This window comes from Macaca fascicularis, chromosome 2, assembly GCF_037993035.2.
Source record: "Macaca fascicularis isolate 582-1 chromosome 2, T2T-MFA8v1.1".
NCBI lineage: Eukaryota > Metazoa > Chordata > Mammalia > Primates > Cercopithecidae > Macaca > Macaca fascicularis.
Window position 1 is genome coordinate 2,473,776 of NC_088376.1, and position 20,952 is coordinate 2,494,727.

At 42.3% G+C, this 20,952-nt stretch overlaps 1 protein-coding gene across 46 annotated transcripts in view; it reads right to left on the minus strand.

The window, feature by feature from the left end:
• Nucleotides 1–5,700: 5,700 nt before the first annotated feature.
• The window catches only part of DLG1 (discs large MAGUK scaffold protein 1), a 280,046-nt gene continuing 264,794 nt past the window's right edge, over nucleotides 5,701–20,952 (minus strand). For 44 of the 46 annotated variants that reach the window (XR_012430538.1, XR_012430539.1, XR_012430542.1 and 41 more), the window contains 2 exons: nucleotides 15,236–15,327; nucleotides 5,701–7,514 (listed from right to left, as the gene is read on the minus strand). Coding sequence is in view for 40 of the 46 variants with exons in the window: in XM_065539664.2 (XP_065395736.1) it covers nucleotides 7,408–7,514; nucleotides 15,236–15,327 (199 nt within the window). In the remaining 6 variants the exon portion in view is untranslated. The remainder of the gene's footprint in view (nucleotides 7,515–15,235; nucleotides 15,328–20,952) is intronic. The other 2 variants (XR_012430540.1, XR_012430535.1) reach the window with 1 other exon arrangement.

The following is a 20,952-nucleotide window of genomic DNA, read 5'->3' on the forward strand; positions in this document are numbered from 1 at the left end:
CATGCTAATGTTTTTCTTTTGTACTGACTTGTATATAAAGAAATTCATTCGGCTGGGCGCAGTGGCTCACGCCCGAAATCCCAGCACTTTGGGAGGCCGAGGCGGGCGGATCACAAGGTCAGGAGTTTGAGACTAGCCCGGCCAATATGGTGAAACACCGTCTCTACTAAAAATACAAAAATTAGTCGGGCGTGGTGGTGGCACCTGTAATCCCAGCTACTCGGGAGGCTGAGGCAGGAGAATTGCTTGAACCCGGGAGGTGGAGCTTGCAGTGAGCAGAGATCGTGCCACCGCACTCCAGCCTGGGCAACAGAGTAATTTCGTTTAAAAAAAAAAATCACTCTACTGGAGTTATAAACTGTCCAAATGAAATTGGTCATTAACAGTTGACTGGCAGAAGTAGGATATATGCGCAACACAAGTAGTTTCTTTCTACTTTCGGTAAACACCGGTATTTCCTAAGGATTAATCTGGAACCAAATGAAAGGAGGGACCTACGGTGTTTTTTCCACACAAGTGAGCAGCCATACTGTGGTTAAAATGAAGGGATTGTCAAGGCCACGTGTGCCACCTGCACGCGGGAAAAGGCTGAGCGTCACAGCCATTGGTGGAACCCGGTCTCATCAAGGACTCCTTAAGTGCACTGCACTAGAGTTAGATTACTAGAAATTGCATAGGGAATATTTAAAATGCGTAGAGGTTACCACCTAAAGAAAACAATAATTTGGAAAAACGACCATCCTTTGGAATCCAACAAACCCAATTTTCTGAACAGATCAGGGTTTTGTCTGCATGGACTGTTTTCTGAATTATACGGCTCTGAGCCAATCCCATCTTCAGCAACGGCCCGTCTGCAGTTTGTTCTCTTCTCACTCACTGCTGTCCTAGATAGACTACACTTATTTCTTTTTTTTTTTTTTTTTTTTGAGATGGAGTCTCGCTCTGTCGCCCAGGCTGGAGTGCAGTGGCCAGATCTCAGCTCACTGCAAGCTCCGCCTCCCGGGTTTATGCTATTCTCCTGCCTCAGCCTCCCGAGTAGCTGGGACTACAGGTGCCCGCCAACTCACCCGGCTAGTTTTTTGTATTTTTTAGTAGAGACGGGGTTTCACCGTGTTAGCTAGGATGGTCTCGATCTCCTGACCTCGTGATCCACCCGTCTCGGCCTCCCAAAGTGCTGGGATTACAGGCTTGAGCCACCGCGCCCGGCCGACTACACTTATTTCACCGAGGGCATCAGTAATGAGTCAGGCAGCAGTCACTGGCACACCGGGCTTTTGGATCATTAGTGCTTTTTCCTGAGGGCCTGAAATTCTGAGGTGCTCATTCTCGCAGTCATCCTGCTTCAGACACAAACTTCTTCTGTAAACTGGCTCTTGGGATCCAGCATTCTGCCTTTAAAATTTGTTTCAGGATGACAGGCTCCTATGCAACCGGCTAAGCACGTGGGTCCTCACAGTACTGATGAAGTGGGGGTGGGGGTGGGGCTGGGCCCTTCATGGCTTTCAGCATCAGAAACCCTTTTCTGCTTGCTGCCTCTTGTTCCTGTAGGTCTAGGGTGGCAAAGAAATACACAACTATCATGGGAAAAAATGAAAATAGCCCCAAAGTCCCTCCAGCAGTGAATGCAGTCTGTGGTGCACCCACAGACAGTGCCGGAGCACTGCTCGGCAACGAAAACCATGCATTCCTCTCCAATGCGTTTTGCTAAGCCACACCCCAATTGCTACACTATACTCCACATGACATTCTGAGAAAGGCAAAACTGTAGGCACTGGAAACAGATCGGTGGTTGTCACAGATGGGGGCTGCGAGGTCTGGACTACACAGGGAAAAGCATCCGAGAATTTCTTTGGGACAGTGAACTGTTTCGTATTCTTGATTGTGGTGGTGGTTACACGACTCTATGCATGCGTCAAAACCTAGAATGATACACCCAAAAAAGTGAACTTTACTGTAGACAAATTAAAAAATAAAGATAGAAGACAGCAGCTTCCCCTGCCCGCGGTGGGAGACCAGGCGGAAGCTGAGGTCACCTGGGGGGGCCGGTCATGCTCTATGTACCGAGCTTCGTGATTGTTACACAGGTGATGTTTCTCTGTAAAGAAGTACTTTTTTATTTTATTTATTTTTTTGAAACGGACTACAGGTGCCTGCCATCATGCCTGGTTACTTTTTTTTGGTATTTTTTAGTAGAGACGGGGTTCCACCATGTTAGCCAGGATGGTCTCGATCTCCTGACCTCGTGATCCGCCTGCCTCGGCCTCCCAAAGTGCTGGGATTACAGGCGTGAGCCACCGCGCCCGGCCTATCCGTAAATAAGTATTAAGGTATCACACTTATGTGTATCTATACATTTACATAGATATGTTATACTTCAATACAAAGCTACCTGATCACCATTTCTGTTCATCACACTTTAGTAGACTAGGATTTCCTGTTCTACCAGCTCTCAGGTAACCCTATCTGGGTGAAGTGGAGAAAGGGCCAGTGCTGGAAAGTTCGTTAAGTAGTGACTATTTCTAGTCAAATTAAAGACAAAATATTTTATCCGGGTGATTTAAGTAATTTAAAAGTATTCTTTTCACACTATTATTTCAGGCCTGTTTTGAGACTCTCCACAACTAATGTTGTGGGTCTGCCACCCACCATAACCACAACCCTTCGTATGGGGAAGAACAGAAGTGTGAAGTATCGGATGATATATATACTTTTTTTTTTTTTTTGAGATGGAGTCTTGCTCTGTCGCCCAGGCTGGAGTGCAGTGGCGCGATCTGGGCTCATTGCAAGCTCCGCCTCCCGTGTTCACGCCATTCTCTTGCCTCAGCCTCCTGAGTAGCTGGTACTACAGGCGCCTGCCACCATGCCCGGCTAATTTTCTTTTCATATTTTTAGTACAGACGGGGTTTCACCGTGTTAGCCAGGTTGGTCTCGATCTCCTGACCTTGTGATCCACCCACCTCGGCCTCCCAAAGTGCTGGGATTACAGGCCTGAGCCACCGCGCCCAGCCAACTGTGTTTTGTATACATCACTTTAGCCCTTATAACAATCCTGCAAGGTAGTCATTCAAATCCCATTTAAAACACGGCAAAATTAAGGGTCAGGTTAATCTCCACAAGAGAAGCTGGAAGAATTCTAAGCCTCTGATTCCAAAGGAAAAGGGAATTAGCTTTTAGAGTGTTCTATGTGCTAGTTCCCTTTATCTGTAATCTTACTGATCCTCAATAGATCTCCATTTTACAGATAAGTAAACGGTAAGAGGGATTATGTGACTTGCCCAAAGTTACATAAGTGGCAGAGTGGCATTCAAATCAAGCTGATTCCACAGCCCACATTCTTCACATCAGAGGGCACTGCTGCCAAAGTCAGCGAGAGGTATACTGTGCAATTCTGGAGGGAGACAAATGGAACCTTAAATATTAGACTTAACTATCAAATGCTCTACACTAGGGTCGGGAAAGTGACACCTGTGTTTTTCCTGGATATCTTTAAAACGCAGCTTCTTCACTGTAATATCATAAATGTACCAATATTTAACAGCAGAAATTCAAACCTTCAGGGATTGAATAAACCACAAAATCCAGCTCTTAGAATGGGAGGAAAAGGAATTTGTATGGTAGGAAAACTATTTTCTAGGAGTCAGGAGTTAAAAGTTCTAATTCTGGCTCTGTCCCTGATTTGCAGTGTAACTTTGTTAAGACATAGGGATCTTTAGGCTTCTATTTTATCACATGTAAATTAAGAGTATTCAAGGCAGAGAATCTTAGAAGGTAACTGCTCTAATACATTAGAAAACAATTTTTACTAATTACTAAAATTCCTTAATTGCCATCTTTGGAGTTTAAATACTATAGTGTTTAGCAAGTATTTGTTAACCAGAGTGTATTTTGCTGGAATGAGCTCTGCAGGCTTGCTTCCATTATTATTATTTGTTTTTGAGATGGAGTTTCTCTCGTTGCCCAGGCTGGAATGCAATGGTGCGATCTCGGCTCACTGCAACCTCTGCCTCCCGGGTTCAAGCGATTCTCCGGCCTCAGCCTCCCGAGTAGCTGGAATTACGGGCATGCGTCACCACGCCTGGCTAATTTATTATTTTTAGTAGAGACAGGGTTTCTCCATGTTGGTCAGGCTGGTCTCCAACTCCCGACCTCAGGTGACACGTCTGCCTCGGCCTCCCAAAGTGCTGGGATTACAGGCGTGAGCCGCCGCGCCCGGCCTGCTTGCTTCCATTATTTATTGAAGAGCCCCAGGTAGTCACAGAACAGGAGAGCAACCAGACAGCGACAGCCAAGTCCAAGAGGCACTTTTCCTTTTGCCAACTTAAGGATATGAAGAGGCATGTTAACAAAGACAGCCTTTCAAAACATTTGAAACTGTATTATTCTCTGTGCATTACAATAATGGACTCTTTTCTTACAAACATTGTTTCAATTCTGGTTTTAAAGGATTATATCTTGGCATGTCACCGTGGCGGGGCAAGGCTGACTTGTTTCCCACAAACAGTCTTTTCAGCTTTGACGGGAGTGACTTGTTCTATGGGTCTGTCCTTACTACTTGTATGACTTTGGGCAAGGATTTTCATCTAAGAGTCTTTCCTTATTTGTAAAGGACTGCTAAACTAATAATTTAAGTTACAGTTCTTTACACAGTACGGGGCAAAAAATGAGGCAGCCAAGTGTATTGGAAAGAATGTAGACTTGGGGCAGAGAGGCTTGGATCCAAATACTAAGCACTGCCACTTACTAGCTAAGTCATCTTGGGCAAGTGATTTAATGTAAACCTTATAGTGGGGCGAGTAACACCACCTTCTCTCTCTTTTTTTTTTTTTAATTAAGAGGTATGGGCCGGGTGCAGTGGCTCATGCCTGTAAGCACTTTGGGAGGCCGAGGGGGTGGATCACAAGGTCAGGAGTTCAAGACCAGCCTGATCAAGATGCTGAAACCCCGTCTCTACTAAATATACAAAAATTAGCCGGGTGTGGTGGTGGGCGCCTGTAATCCCAGCTAGTTCGGAGGCTGAGGCAGGAGAATCGCTTAAACTCGGGTGCCAGAGGTTGCAGTGAGCCAAGATCAAGCCAGTGCACTCCAGCTTGGGTGACAGAGCAAGACTTCGTCTCAAAAAAAAAAAAACAAAAAAAACAAAAACAAAAAAAAACCCCCACAAAAACAAAACAAAACAAAAACAAAAAACAAGATACTAAAGTGATACTAAAGTGGCTATTGCATAATACTCAGCAATTAGTAATCTCATTATTGATAATCCTGTACAAGCTAGAAAGCTGCACAATCATATATTCTTACAAAAAAATCACTTAACAAGGACATCCAGAAAACAATGTTGTGTAGATTTTAATACATAAATGGCATCCTTTTATAACCCACTTGATATTTTACAACATGTGACTATTTGGTAAATACTTCAAAACAGCTTATGCTGGGGTCTTGTAAGGCAATTTCTGAAGCTCTTGAGATTTTACAATAGTTTTCTTCTAGTATATTTCTATTTTGTTAACAACCTACAATATTTAGTGTAACAGCAATACTGTGTGTATTTCAATGTGTTAACATTGTGTTAACATTGAAAGAGCCTAATGGCTCTTGAATTCAGTTATAAATTACATGATGCCTCAAATTGTTTCAAGAAAATGTTAGCTTGCAAAATATTTTTTTCTTTCAAAATTCAAGACACATTTAACATATGGATTTTACAATACAGTTTATTAGCTGTTCTCCTCTTCTTCATAAATGGAATGGATAATGTTGATAATTCTTTACAAACCAGTACTCATTTCTTTAAGAAACTGTAATGAGGAGGTTGTCAAAAACACATATTTAATAAACAACTCCAAAGAGCAATGGGAAGCCAAATATTATTATTAATATAAAGGACCAGAGAAACTGATTTCTGAAATAATTTCTACCTTTCACTAAAATTTCTTAAAATTGCTCACCATGAAGATTTGTGTAATTCTAGTGCAGAGCAGTGGATGAAGCTGTCTGAGGGGAAACACACATAAATGGGGCTTTTGCCTGCCTTCCTATTAATAAAAGGAGAACTAGAAGGAAAGGGCAAGGACCAGAATCAAACCTGATGACAAGAACAACAATAACAACAAGAAGAACAACAACAAAACCCCAGGAACCATTTGAAAACTTTTGTAGAAAAGAGGAGAATACGCCCATACTTTTACTTATAATCTAATTTCCCTAAATGTTTCTCCTCATGATCACCATGCCCCCATTTTCAGTTCACAGGATTAAGGAAGATAAGTCTATTCAATTAATATTTAATTTAAAAACCAAACAAAAAGTTAGGAGTAGGTGGCAAAAGAAACAAAATATATTTTAAATATATATATATATATGTTTGTGTGTGTGCGCAACTATGTAAAGAAAATAATTCCCATAGTTACAGAGTTTAAAGAAAGTTTTATATATATATTTATATATATTTTATTATAACAAAATAGGCAGCTATTGTGGGTAAAATATTCAGTAAAATCTGACTCCTAAGAATACATTTTTAAGTTTTAGGCTATGAACTGGACTCCTTTCCATTGCCATTATGGTTTCTACATCACCACTGTAATGTCTGATTTATCTGTATTTATATCTAGGAAATTTTCTCAACCTTCTGTGTAAAAGGTGAACTTCCTTAGCACCTGAACATGGCCTCGATTCACAGAATGTGATGATCATTTACATATGAACAACTTTTGTAAGACACGATAGTGTTGCTCAAGTAGATTAAAAACATTAAAACGTTGTTATTCCTAGCAAATGTACTGGGAAAAAAGAACCTTCAAATAATAAAAGACTTTAAGAATGCTTAGGAAAAATGAAATCCCTTATGAAAGTTAACTCAGACATGAATTTTTAAATTAAAACATGTCTTCCTTATTTATCTATAATGAAACAATTGCTTTGATGATAGAAGCTGACTGAGAACAGGACTTGAGAGTAACACACTGGCCAAACCATGCTATTAAACTTAAGCGTGCATAGTTGCTCAAAGTCTACTAAATCACTGATTAAAACCACTTTTTCATTTGTACTGAAATTTGAAAAGAATGTATATAAAGCTTTTCCAAAAATCTCTTAAAGTTACTTTCCCTTAAACATTAAGGAATTTTACCACAATTTCTGCGTCTCCCCAAATTCTTAATAGCTGGTCAGGCCATTCCATCTTCAGTTGTGAAAAATGGCCACTAACCAATAGTGACATTAAATAATACACATGATGTAACTTGAAGGAGACACTACATGTAAAAAAATAAGCGCACCTGCAGACCATGATGTGGGGTATAATTCAACATGAAATCATTATTGAAAAAAGACTCCAGAGGAAAGGGCAAAGAGATGTCAAAGAAAATGGAATTGTGGAAAAGAGAAATAGAGAAACATGAGTTTTCATAACTTTTCTTTTGCTGGAACCCAGATGTAAGAACCAGACTGTTCTTCTATGATCTGTTTCACTTGGTTGTAAATGTCTTCCAGCGTATCTCCCTGTACAATAGCTGTAACGATAGAAACAAAATCAGAAATCTCCATTAATTGTCTATTTTGTCATTACAATTATTGGTGAAATAGCAGAAACGAATATCTTTGAGAAAGTTACTCATCCAGGAAGAATCACCATTTACGCACTGTTCACTTAGAAAAAACGGCTCACTTCATTAATTTTCCTACCTGTACAGTATACAATTTTTATCTTAAAAATGGATCAAAAAGTAAGATTTGGTGATCTTTTGTTCTTTTACCATCTGAGCATATATTAGCTTTATTATTTTAAAACAAATTATTTTCTTAACTGTCCTGATTTCTCCATCACCATGTAGGACAAAGGAAACTGGCTACAATCCCACAGACAGGATGATGCAGGATAATGTTTTGTTTTATTTTTTTGGGGTAGGATCGTGGCAGAAAAGAGCTGGCTACAGATTGATGCTACTTGTTTCAGTTAAGCTGGCACGTCAGTTACTGTAGAGTAGGTGAATTACCTAAGCCAGCTTGTTAGTGTTTAGAGACTTAACAATCAATGTTTATTTGCTGCCTGAAATAATGTGTGAAAAAAAGAGTAACAATTACTAATAAGTAATTCTTTGGAAATAGCTGAAGCCCCTGAGGTCTGTGAGGGATGAGGGTCAGTTAACAAAGCAAGCAAGCAAACAAACAAAAACAAAGTATCGCTAGACAGCACTAAGCATGAGTCACTTTTTAAGAGGAAAGAAAATGTTTATGGCTGGGCATGGTGGCTCATGCCTGCAATCCCAGCACTTTGGGAGGCTGAAGTGGAGGGTTGCTTGAGGCTAGGAGTTTGAGATCAGCCTGGGGAACATAGTGAGACACTGTGTCCAAAAAAAAAAAAAAAAAAAAAAATGAGCCGGGCATGGTGGTGTGTGCCTGTGGTCCTGGCTACGCGGGAGGCTGAGGGAGCAGGACGATTTCTCGAGCCCAGAGTTCACATCTGCAGTGAGCTATGATCGTACCATTGGATCGTACCATTTGCCTGGGTGACAAAGTGAAACCCTGTTTCTCACAAAAGAAGTTTACATATAAATGAAATAATTCAGAATTGCAAATTAAATAAGTCACTTATTAAACTACAAAAAAATCCCCAGTGATCTTGGAAGAGCATCATAGGTGTAGATTTCCATGGTCTGAAAAACTGAGCATAAAATGTCGAAGGGAGGTTTTAAATAATACTGTCTATTTGGTACCCGAGATTATGTGCATAGAAGAAAGAAGTTATATATAGGTAAGAAGGGCTTATACGTAGCTAGGAATGCCTGAGTAAACAAGAATTTTAAGTAACATAATATTCGCTAGTATCAGTTTTGTGAGACTTCTACCTTTTGAACTAAATACAGACATGCCTCAGTGTCCCTGAAGACTCAGTTCAATTGACAAAATACTTGGTTTGTGGGTTTGGCATCTTGATGCACTCCAACAGCACAGGACAGAATCCCAGAGCATTTCATAGTTTAGGTTGACAACAGCACGCAAGGATTTATTTTAGGAGAAAAGAGTCAGGAATTGACTTGGGAAATATATATTTTGCTTACTTTGTAAATTCATGAATGGCATGGTTAGTAAACCAGGATACTCCTTGGGAAGAAACTGGGAGAGCATAAGGCTGCAGACACCTTAACCATGTGATTAAAATTAGCATCACAAGCAACGGCACAAGCAGACCGTAAACCTCCTTGTATGACACACAGAGGATACATCATTACTTCACTGCTATTCCTGCCCCAAATGCACAACCTAAATCTAATTATGAGAAAACGTCAGATAAATCCAAATTGAGGGAGGACATTTTATAAAAGAGTGGGTCTCTGGCCAGGTGCGGTGGCTCACGCCTGTAATCCACCACTGCGGGAGGCCAAGGTGAAGGTGGGCGGATCAGAGGAGTTACAGACCAGCCTGGGCCAGGTGCAGTGGCTCACGCCTGTAATCCACCACTGCGGGAGGCCAAGGTGAAGGTGGGCGGATCAGAGGAGTTACAGACCAGCCTGGGCCACGTGCAGTGGCTCACGCCTGTAATCCACCACTGTGGGAGGCCAAGGTGAAGGTGGGCGGATCAGAGGAGTTACAGACCAGCCTGGGCCAGGTGCAGTGGCTCACGCCTGTAATCCCACCACCACGGGAGGCCAAGGTGAAGGTGGGCGGATCAGAGGAGTCACAGACCAGCCTGGGCCAGGTGCGGTGGCTCACGCCTGTAATCCCACCACTGCGGGAGGCCAAGGTGAAGGTGGGCGGATCAGAGGAGTTACAGACCAGCCTGGGCAACATGGCGGAATCCTGTCTCTACAAAAAATACAAAAATTAGCCAGGCATGTTGGCTGCAGCCTGTAGTCCCAGCTCCTTGGGAGGCGGAGGTAGGAGGATCACTTGAGCCTGGGAGGTGGAGGCTCCGGTGAACTGAGATTGCACCACTGCACTCCAGCCTGGGCGACAGAGTGAGACCCTGGCTCAAAAAACAAAACAAAACAAACGAAACAGAAAAAACAACAAAAAACCCCCCTAGTTTTTACTCTTAAAAAATGTCAGTCAAGGTCATGAGTGACAAGACTTGGGAACTATTTCAGATTAAAGAACGTTAAAGATGTGATAATATTTCAGATTAAAGAACGTTAAAGATGTGTAATTCACTGGAACACGTGAGCCTGAACTGCATCTTGCACTGGAACAGAAAAACCATTTTGTTCCCATTTTGCTCTAAAGAGATTAGAAGAATAGTGAAATAATAATAAGATCTATAGTTAGATGAGACATAATTATTAAATTTCCTGATTTTGGTAATAAAACTATGATTATATAAGGGCATATCCCTGTTTTTTGGAAAATACACACTGAAATATTTGGAAGTAAAGGGGCATCTACCTGAAACTTACCCTCAAGTGCTTCAGAAAAAATTATAAATGTGGTAAAATGTTAACACTTGAGGAATTTGGGTGAAGGGTACATGAGACTCCCTGTACTATTCTTCTAACTTCTATTTAAGTCTGAAATTAGTTTGAAAAAAATAAGAAAGCACAAGGCTTACAAAAACCATGACCCTTACTGATACTCACTGTGAATGTCAAATTTAGGCTGATATTATTTCAAACAAACAAGTAACAACAACAAAAATGTCCAAAGACTTGAGGAGTCAGTTAAAGGACAAACTGAGTAAGAAAAGAATATTGGGGAATTGCTACCTACTCTTTTTTTTTTTTTTAAACAAATAGTATTTCAAAACGGATCAAAGGGCAACTAATCTTTGACAAGGGGCCAAGAACACACAATGGGGAAAGGCTAGTGTTTTAAATACATGGTGTTGGAAAATCTGGATATCCACATGCAAGAGAATGAAATTAAACCCTTATCTTACACAAAATTAACTTGAAATAGATTAAATACTTAAATGTAAAAGCAGAAACCATAAAACTCCTAGAAGAAAACAGGGAAAAAAGCTCCTTGACACTGGTCTTGGATGATTTTTGGAAAGTACAAGCAGCAAAATAAAAAAATCATCAAGTGGGACATCAAATAAAAAATCTACACAGCAAAGGAACAATCAACAAAACGAAAAGGCAACCTATGGAAGAGGAGAAAATATTTCTAAACCATGCAGTTGATAAGGGGTTAATATCCAAAATATATAAGAAACTCATTAGCAAAATACCAAACAATCCATTTTAAAAACGGGCAAAGGACTGGAATAGATATTTATCCAAAGAAGACATACAGATGGCCAACAGGTATCAGTAAAAGTGCTCAACCTCTTTAGTCATCAGAGGAATAGAAATCAAAATCATGAGGCCGGGCGCAGCGGCTCACGCCTGCCATCCTAACACTTTGGGAGGCTGAGGTGGGTGGATACTTGAGGCCAGGAGTTCGAGACCAGGCTGGCCAACATGGCAAAACCCTGTCTCTACTAAAAACACAAAAATTAGCCGAGTGTGGTGGTGCGTGCCTGTAATCCCAGCTATTCAGGAGGCTGAGGCACGAGAATCACTTGAACCCAGGAGGCAGAGGTTGCAGTGAGCTGAGATCATGCCACAGCCTGGGTGACACAGCAAGACTGACACACACACACACACACACACACACCACAGCCTGGGTGACACAGCAAGACTGACACACACACACACACACACACACACACCACAGCCTGGGTGACACAGCAAGACTGACACACACACACACACACACACACACACACACACACACACCACAGCCTGGGTGACACAGCAAGACTGACACACACACACATACACACACACACACACACACACCCCCCATAATGAAATATCCCCTTAGACCTGGTTGGATGGCTGTTATCAAAAAGATAAGAGATAACAAGTAGGCAATGGCATGGAGAAAAGGGAACCCCGTACACTGTTGGTGGAATGTAAATGAGTAAAGCCATCATAGAATGTAAATGAGTAAAGCCATCATAGAATGTAAATGAGTAAAGCCATCATAGAATGTAAATGAGTAAAGCCATCATAGAAAACAGTGTGGACATTTCTCGAAAAAAAATTTTTTTTTTTTGAGACGGAGTTTCGCTCTTGTTGCCTAGGTTGGAGTAAAATGGCGTGATCTCGGCTCACCGCAACCTCCGCCTCCTGGGTTCAAGCAATTCTCCTGCCCCAGCCTGCCAAGTAGTTGGCATTACAAGCATGCACCACCACACCTGGCTAATTTTGTATTTTTAGTAGAGATGGGGGTTTCTCCATGTTGGTCAGGCTGGTCTCGGACTCCCAACCTCAGGTGATCCGCCCACCTTGACCTCCCAAAATGCTGGGATTACAGGCATGAGCCACCGTGCCCGGTCACCTCAAAAAATTAAAGACTGAACTATTATATGACCTAGCAATCCCACTACTGGGTATATATATCCAAAGGAAAGGAAATTGGGCCAGGCGTGGTGGCTCACGCCTGTAATTCCAGCACTTTGGGAGGCTGAGGCAGGCGGATCACTTGAGGTCAGGAGTTTGAGACCAGCCTGGCCAACCCTGTCTCTACTAAAAATACAAAAATTAGCTGGGTGTGGTGGCATGTGCCTCTAGTCCCCACTACTTGGGAGGCTAAGGCAGGAGAATCAGCTGAACCCAGGACGCGACAGTTGCAGTGAGCCGAGATCACACCACTGCATTCCAGCCTGGGCAACAGAGCAAGACTGTCTCAAAACAAAACAATAAAAACAAACAAACAAAAAGCCAACAACAACAAACCCAAAGGAAAAGAAATGGGTATGTTGAAGAGAAATCTGCAGTCCTATGTCCACTGCAACATAATCAACAATAGCCAAGATAGGAAAATAACCTAAGAGTCTCTCAAAAGATGAATGAGCCAGGCCCGGTGGCTCACGCCTGTAATCCCAGCACTTTGGGAGGCCGAGGCGGGCAGATCACCTGAGGTCAGGAGTTTGAGACCAGCCTGACCAACATGGTGAAACCCTGTCTCTACTAAAAATACAAAATTAGCCAGGCGTGGTAGCACATGCCTGTAATCCCAGCTACTCAGGAGGCTGAGGCAGGAGAATTGCTTGAACCTGGGAGGTTGTGGTGAGCTGAGATCACGCCACTGCACTCCAGCCTGAGCAGCAAGAGCAAAACTCCATCTCAAAAAAAAAAAAAAAAAAAAAAAAAAAAGTTGAATGAATAAAGAAAGTATTGTAGGCCAGGTGCAGTGCACCTATAATCCAAGCACTCTGGGAGGCTGAGGAAGGACAATTGCTTGAGCCTAAGAGTTTGAGACCAGCCTAAGCAACATAGTGAGACCCTGTCTCTACAAATAAAAAATTAGCCAGGTGTGGTGCTGCACGCCTGTAGTCCCGGCTACTAAGGAAGCTGAAGAGGGAGAATTGCTTGAGCCCAGGAGGTTGAGGCTGCGGTGAGCCATGATCACGGCACTGTACTCCAGCCTGGGCAAGAACAAGACCCTGTCTCAGAAATGAACAAAAAAACCAAAAACAGGCCGGGCGTGGTGGCTCATGCCTGCAATCCCAGCACTTGGGGAGGCTGAGGCAGGTGGATCACGAGGTCAGGAGTCGAGACCATCCTGGCTAACACAGTGAAACCCCGTCTCTACTAACAAATACAAAAAATTAGCAGGGCGTGGTGGCGGCGCCTGTAGTCCCAGTCACTCGGGAGGCTGAGGCAGGAGAATGCCGTGAACCCGGGGGGCGGAGCTTGCAATGAGCCAAGATCGCGCCACTGCACTCCAGCCTGGGCAACAGAGTGAGACTCTGTCTCAAAAAAAAAAAAAGAGAAGCCGGGCGCGGTGGCTCACGCCTGTAATCCCAGCACTTTGGGAGGCCGAGGCGGGCGGATCACGAGGTCAGGAGATCGAGATCACAGTGAAACCCCGTCTCTACTAAAAATACAAAAAATTAGCCGGGCGTGGTGGTGGGCGACTGTGGTCCCAGCTACTCAGGAGGCTGCGCCAGGAGAATGGTGTGAACCCGGGAGGTGGAGCTTGCAGTGAGCTGAGATTGCGCCACTGCACTCTAGCCTGGGCGACAGAACTAGACTCCGTCTCAAAAACAAACAAAAAAAAAACAACAAAAAAAGAAAAAACTAACAACAAGAAACAACAAATACACGTATCTATATATGTATGTATGTATATGGTATATATACAACAATGGAATATTTTATTAGGCCATAAAAATGAAAATCCTATCATCTGCAACAACCAACATGAGTGAATGTGGAGGACCTGATGCTACATGAAATAAGCCAGACACAGCAAAGCAAATACTGTATTTCATTTCTACGTGGAATCTAAAAAAGTAGAACTCATTGAAACACAGGTGGTTTCCAGGGACTGCAGAGTAGAAGAAATGGGGAGATGTTGGTGAAAGGGTACAAACTTTCAGTTATAAGATGAGTAAATTCTGGGGATCTAATCTACAGCAATAGTGACTATTGTTAATAAAGAGTATTAAGCATCTTCCCTACACACACAAAATGGTAACTGTATGGTGAAAGACATGTTAACTTGATTGTGTTAATCAATTTACAATGTATACGTTTATCACATCACATTATATGCCGTGAATATATATACATTTTGTCAATTATACCTCAACATGGCTAGAGAAAATGGATCAAAATTTATAAAGGATAAGAGAAAAATCATGAGTTTCATAGAATAAATGAAATCTAAATCTCTTTTTCCCTGGTCAAGTATGAATTATTCCTGTTTTTGCTGTTCTAATCAATAACCTAAGAAACATTGAATCTCAAGATTCCTGGCAGGGCATGGTGGTTCACTCCTGTAATCCCAGCACTTTGGGGGGCTGAGGCAGGTGGGTCACCTGAGGTCAGGAGTTCAAGACGAGCCTGGCCAACATGGTGAAACCCTGTCTCTACTTAAAATACAAAATTAGCCAGGCATGGTGGTGCATGCCTGTAGTCCCAGCTACTCAGGAGGCTAAGGCAGGAGAATCACTTGAGCCTGGGAGGCAGAGGTTGCAGGGAGCCGAGTCACACCACTGCACTCTGCTTGGGCGACAGAGCAAAACTCCATCTCCAAAAAAGATTCCCCAGCACCACTGCCTAGGCTAGATGAATTTCCCACAGGACAAAACCACTGATCTTAAGGGTTTGTTCTGAAAATGACAGTACTAGTTACTACTGGTAGATGCAGGCACAGTTCAAAATCCACTTGCATGGGTCAGTTCACATGGCTTCAGAGCAAAATTCTATCTTAAAGAGGACTGTTACAATGTGGTTCCAACCTGTGAAATGTTCAGTAAACTCCTGTTCCAGTTTCATGGCTCTCTCAAACGTTTTTCTGGCTTGTTCTTCTGTTAGACGCTTATTCATTTCCCTATGCAAATAAATACAGAAATTGATAATTACCACAGTGTAATACTTTTTAAAAAAAGATGACAAAGGAGAGAAGATATAAAATAGAAAATCATGAAAAGTTGAACTCTGTTGAAAATATGAATGTCATTAAAAACTTGAGTCATTCTGGCCATTTCTGGGATTTTATTTTATTTTTTTTGAGACAGGGTCTCACTCTGTCACCCAGGCTGGAGTGCAGTGGCGTGATCTCGGCTCACTGCAACCTCCGCCTCCTGGGTTTAAGCGATTCTCCTGCCTCCATCTCTCAAGTAGCTGGATCACAGGCATGCGCCACTATGCCGGGCTAATTTTTATATTTTTAGTAGAGATGGGGTTTCATAGTTGGGCAGGCTAGTCCCAAACTCCTGACCTCAGGTGGTCTGCTAACCTCAGTCTCCCAAAGTGCTGGGATTACAGGTGTGAACCACTGAGCCCAGCCTGTTTTTGGGATTTTTAAAAAATAAAAATAATAGACTGGGCATGGTGGCTTACACCAGTAATCCCAGCACTTTGGGAGGCCGAGGCAGGTGGATCACCTGAGGTCAGGAGTTCAGGACCAGCCTGGCCAACAAGACGAAACCTTGTCTCTACCAAAAATATAAAAATTAGGTGGGAGTGGTCGCGCATGCTTGTAGTCCCAGCTACTCGGGAGGCTGAGGCAGGAGAATCACTTGAACCCGGGAGGCAGAGGTTGCAGTGAGCTGAGATCATGCCACTGCACTCCAGCCTGGGTGACAGAGACTCTGTCTCAACAACAACAACAAAATAAATAAATAAATAAATGAAAATAAAAACAATAAAAACTAGATTTCGTTACTGAATATGCTGCTATACACTTGGAATGACAGAGGGTTTTAACAAATTCTGCATCAGCTCAGTGTAGCCAAAACACCTATTCATTTATGACACTTTTGACTTTGATGAAAATTTCATATTAAAATGACTTAGAGATCTACGTATCAGTTTACAGAAAATAAGGGGACAAACATCCATATAAATAACCCCATGAGAAGGTAATCAGAAAATACAGTGTGGGGAAATCTCTGCACAAGAAATGACCTGGGTTCTATCACAAATAAACGGGAGGTGGTGCGGGGGTGGGGTGGGGCATAAAAGAGAGATGTGGAGAGAGAATATATAGGTTAAACAACTTAACCAACTGCCACGAATAGATGTTATTTAAAATTTTATTCCAACAAACTGAAGAAATACAAATACACAGTGATTTACACAGACAAAATGATAGAAATGTCTGAGACTTGTTTCAAAATAATCTGGAATGAAGGTGTAAGGAGGTAGGTGTGAGTGGAGAGAAACAAGACTGGTCATAAGCGGATAATTATGGCTGCAGCTGGATGATGAGTATATGAGAGTTCATTCCCAACTTAAAGGAAAGCCTTCAATATTTTGCCATTAATTATGATGTTTGCTTTGGTATTTTGTAGAGTTACTGTCTAGTATTCTTTCATCCCACCCTAAAAAATTATCTTCAGCATTTCTTGTAAGGTAGAACTACAGGTAATGAACTCTTTCAGTTTTTATCTGGGTGAGTGTTAATTTCTCCCTCATTTTTGAAGAATAGTTTTGCCAGATACAGGATTCCTTGTTGACAGTTAAAATTTTTTTTTTTTTCAGTGTTTTGAACCCACTGTTTTCTGGCCTCCAAAGTTTTGGATAAAATATCTGCTGGCAGGGCATGGTGGCTCATGCCTGTAATCCCAGCACTTTGGGAGGCTGAGGCGGGTGGATCACCTGACGTCAGGAGTTTGGGACCAGCCTGGCCAACATGGTGAAACCCCGTCACTACTAAAAATACAAAAATTAGCAGGACTCAGTGGCGGGTGCCTGTAATCCCAGCTACTAAGGAGGCTGAGGCAGGAGAATCACTTGAACCCAGGAGGCAGAGGTTGCAGTGAGCTGAGACTGTGCCACTGTACTCCAACCTGGGAGACAGAGTAGACCCTGTCTCCAAAAAAAAAAAAAAAAAAAATCTGCTGATGGCTGGGCCTGGTGGATATTTACTTACACCTATAATCCCAGCACTTTGGAAGGCTGAGGTGGGTGGATCACTTGCGCTCAGGAGTTTGAGACCAGCCTGGGAAACACGGCAAAACTCTGTCTCCATAAAAAATACAAAAATTAGCCAGGCGTGGTGGTGCACGTCTGCAGCCCCAGCTACTAGGGAGGCTGAGGTGAGCGGCTGCCTGAGCCCAGGAAGTTAAGGCAGCAGTAACCTGTGTAAGCAGTAAGCCACTGCACTCCAGCCTGGGTGACAAACAGAGACCTTGTCTCAAAAAACAAACAGAAACATCGACTGATAATCTTATTGGGAAATCCCCTGTGTGTGATAAGTTGCTGCTTTCAAGATTCTCTCCATATTCTGACAGTTTGATTAGAATGTGCCTCCGTGTGGGTATCTAAGTTTATCCTGCTTTGAGTTCCTTGATTTTCTTGGATTATATTCGTGTCTTTCATCAAACGTGGGATGTTTTTGGCCATTATTTCTTCAATCTCTCTGCCCTTCCCCTCTCTGTTCTCCTCCAGGACCCCCACAATGTGAGTTGACTGCTTGATGGTGTCTTATAGGCCCTTTTCTTCAATCATTTCTGTTTCTCAGACTAAATAATTTCCATTGTTGTATCTTCAAGTTAAATTTGTTGACTCTCTCTTCTGTCTGCTCAAATCTCCCTGAATTCCTGTAGTGAATTTTCCATTTCAGTTATTTTTAGTTCCAGAATTTCCTTTTGGTTTCTTTTTACGTTTTTTATTTCTTTGTTGATATTTCCATTTTGTTCACGTATCTTTTTCATCTTTTTTTCCTTTGTCTTTTTGGAGACAAGGTCTCCCTCTGTTGCTCAGGCTGAAGTGCAGTGGCATGATCTTGGCTCACTGCAGCCTTGACCTCCCAGGCTCAAGAGAACCTCCCACCTCAGCTTCGCATGCAGCTGGGACCAGAGGCTCGTGCCACCATGGCCAGCTAATTTTTGTTCATTTTTATTTTTCTGAGACGGAGTTTTGCTCTTGTTGCCCAGGCTGGGGTGCAATGGTGTGGTCTCCACTCACCGCAACCTCCGCCTCCTGGGTTCAAGCAAGTCTCGCGCCTCAGCCTCCCAAGTAGCTGGGATTACAGATGCCTACCACCACGCCCAGCTAATTTTTGTATTTTTAGTAGAGATGGGGTTTCACTACGTTGCCCACGCTGGTCTCAAACTCCTGACCTCAGGTGTTCTGCCTGCCTCGGCCTCCCAAAGTGCTGGGGTTACAGGCATGAGCCACTGCGCTGGGCCTATCATTTTCTTGAGACTTTGTCCATGTCTTTTAGCTCATTTAGCATCTTGTTTTACAGTCTAAGTCTAACTCTTTCTCAAGGATAGTCTTCTGCAGGGATAGTTTATTTTTCCTTTGAATGGGCTATATTTTCCTGTTTCTTTGTATGTCTTGTGATTTTTTGTTGGAAACTGCACCTTTAACTCTTACAATGTGGTAACTCTGGAGATCACATTCTTTTCCTTTCCTAGGGTTTGCTGTTTTATTTAAAATTTAATTTTATTGTTTACTGTTACAAGGTGTTTCTGTACCAGGAATCAGCCAGTCTTTTCAGGTATTTTCTAAGCCTGTGATTTTCCATGGATATGAAAATCTCCCCTCACATACGTGGTTACTTTTGAATGTCCAGGTCTGGCCCCCAAAACGGGGGCAAGAAAAAAGGTGTGTGTGTGTGTGTGTGTGTGTGTGCGTGTGTGTGTGTGCGTGCGTGTGGTGCGGGTGGAAGGGGGAGGCACTAGCCCTTTGTTTTCATTTGATTTTGTTTTTCTTTCTCTCTCCTCACTAATCACCACTGAAGGCAATGGCCCTTTAAATCTTTAAAAGTCACTTCAGCCTCCAGTGCTTCCAGGCTTGTAACAGTGGCAGTGGGGTCTGCAACAATGGCTCACTTTATGGCTGTATGGCCACACCTCCATGATCAGAAGCAGTAATTAGCTATCACAGCAAAGATCCCTGCTATTTGGAGGACAGAATCCTTATTGTCCACACTGGCTCCCACAAACCCTATGCAAAGCCGCTTGAAAATGTGTGCATGGCTACATGCTATGGGGCTGAGGGTAGAGGAACAGGTAGTTGCTACCATGTTAAGAGCTGAAATTAACCTTTCAAACCTTTCCCTGGAAGTTATGAGCCTTCAACAGACTTCAGAGTTCCAAAACTGGTAAAAATGGTGAACAGAGTTCCAAAACAGTGACATCAGACAGATTCTGCCAGTGCAGTTGTTGTCTGGGTGGGGAGACAGATTCTCAGAGCTTCCTACTCTTCCATCTTCCCTCTAGCTCCGTAATTGATTAGTTTTTAAATGTTAAAGCAGTGTTGCATACCAGGAACATACCCAACTTGGTTGTTATATTTTGCCTCATTAAAAAAATTGTTTGATTCAATTTGCTCCTATTTTGGTAAGGGTTCTTGCATCTATAGTCATAATTAAGACTGGCTTTATCATTTTCCTTTCCTATATAGTCCTTTCCAGCTTTGGGTATCAAATTAATGCTCATAAATTAGTTGAAGAGTTTGTATACAATTGACATAGCTTCTTAGCTTTTGGTAGAATTTAGTAAGTCCTCTAGGCTTAGTATTTAATTTGTGGAAAGGTTTTTTATGATCGGTTCAAGTCTTTAATAAGTACTAGATTATTTAGGTTTTCTATTTCTCTTTTCCCTTTCTATTTTTTCCTTAACATTTTCTGAAGTATATGTTTCAAACACAGATGAGCAATATCAGAAAAATCGTATCATTCAGCTTGTTACATTTTCACAAATTTACATGTACCTGTGTACTTAGGTCAAGACACAGAACATCACTAGTACCCCAGAATCGGGGTGTGCTCACTCTAGTCACCAGCCCCTTCTCACAGGGTAACCTCTGTTTGACTTCTACAAGCAATTACTAAATTTGGAATCATAGAGTATGTATATCTTTAGGTCGAGGTTTTTGTTTTTAACTCAAATCGTACTTGTGAGATTCTTCCATACTTTTGTATGTGGCGGGAGATTGCTCACTCTCACTCGTTATCATACAATGTTTCGTTGTGAATATGTCATAATTTATTTACATATTCTACTGCTGACAGTATTTGACTCTTTGTTTTTTTTTTTTTTTTTTTTAAAGACAGGGTCTCACTCTGTCACCAAGGCTGGAGTGCAGTGGTGCAAGCATAGCTCACTACAGCCTCAATCGAACTCCTGGGCTCAAGGGATCCTCCTGCTTCAGCCTCCTGAGTAGCTGGGATTATAGGAATGCACCATCACATCCAGCTACTTTTAAAGTTTTTTGTAGAGACAGGGTCGTGCTATGTTGCTCAGGCTGGTCTCCAACTCCTGACCTCAAGGAATCCTTCTGTCTTGGGCTCCCAAAGTGTTGGGATTACAGGTGTGAGCTACTGCACCTGACAGCTGCTGACTACTTGAACAGTACTGTCATCACTCTTGTACATGTCTTTGTAAACACATGTAAGCATTTCTGTTGAGTGTGTATCTAAGAATATGACTTCTAGGTCATAACTAATGTGTATGTTCAGCTTTAGGAGACATTATGATACTATAAACAGTTTACCAAT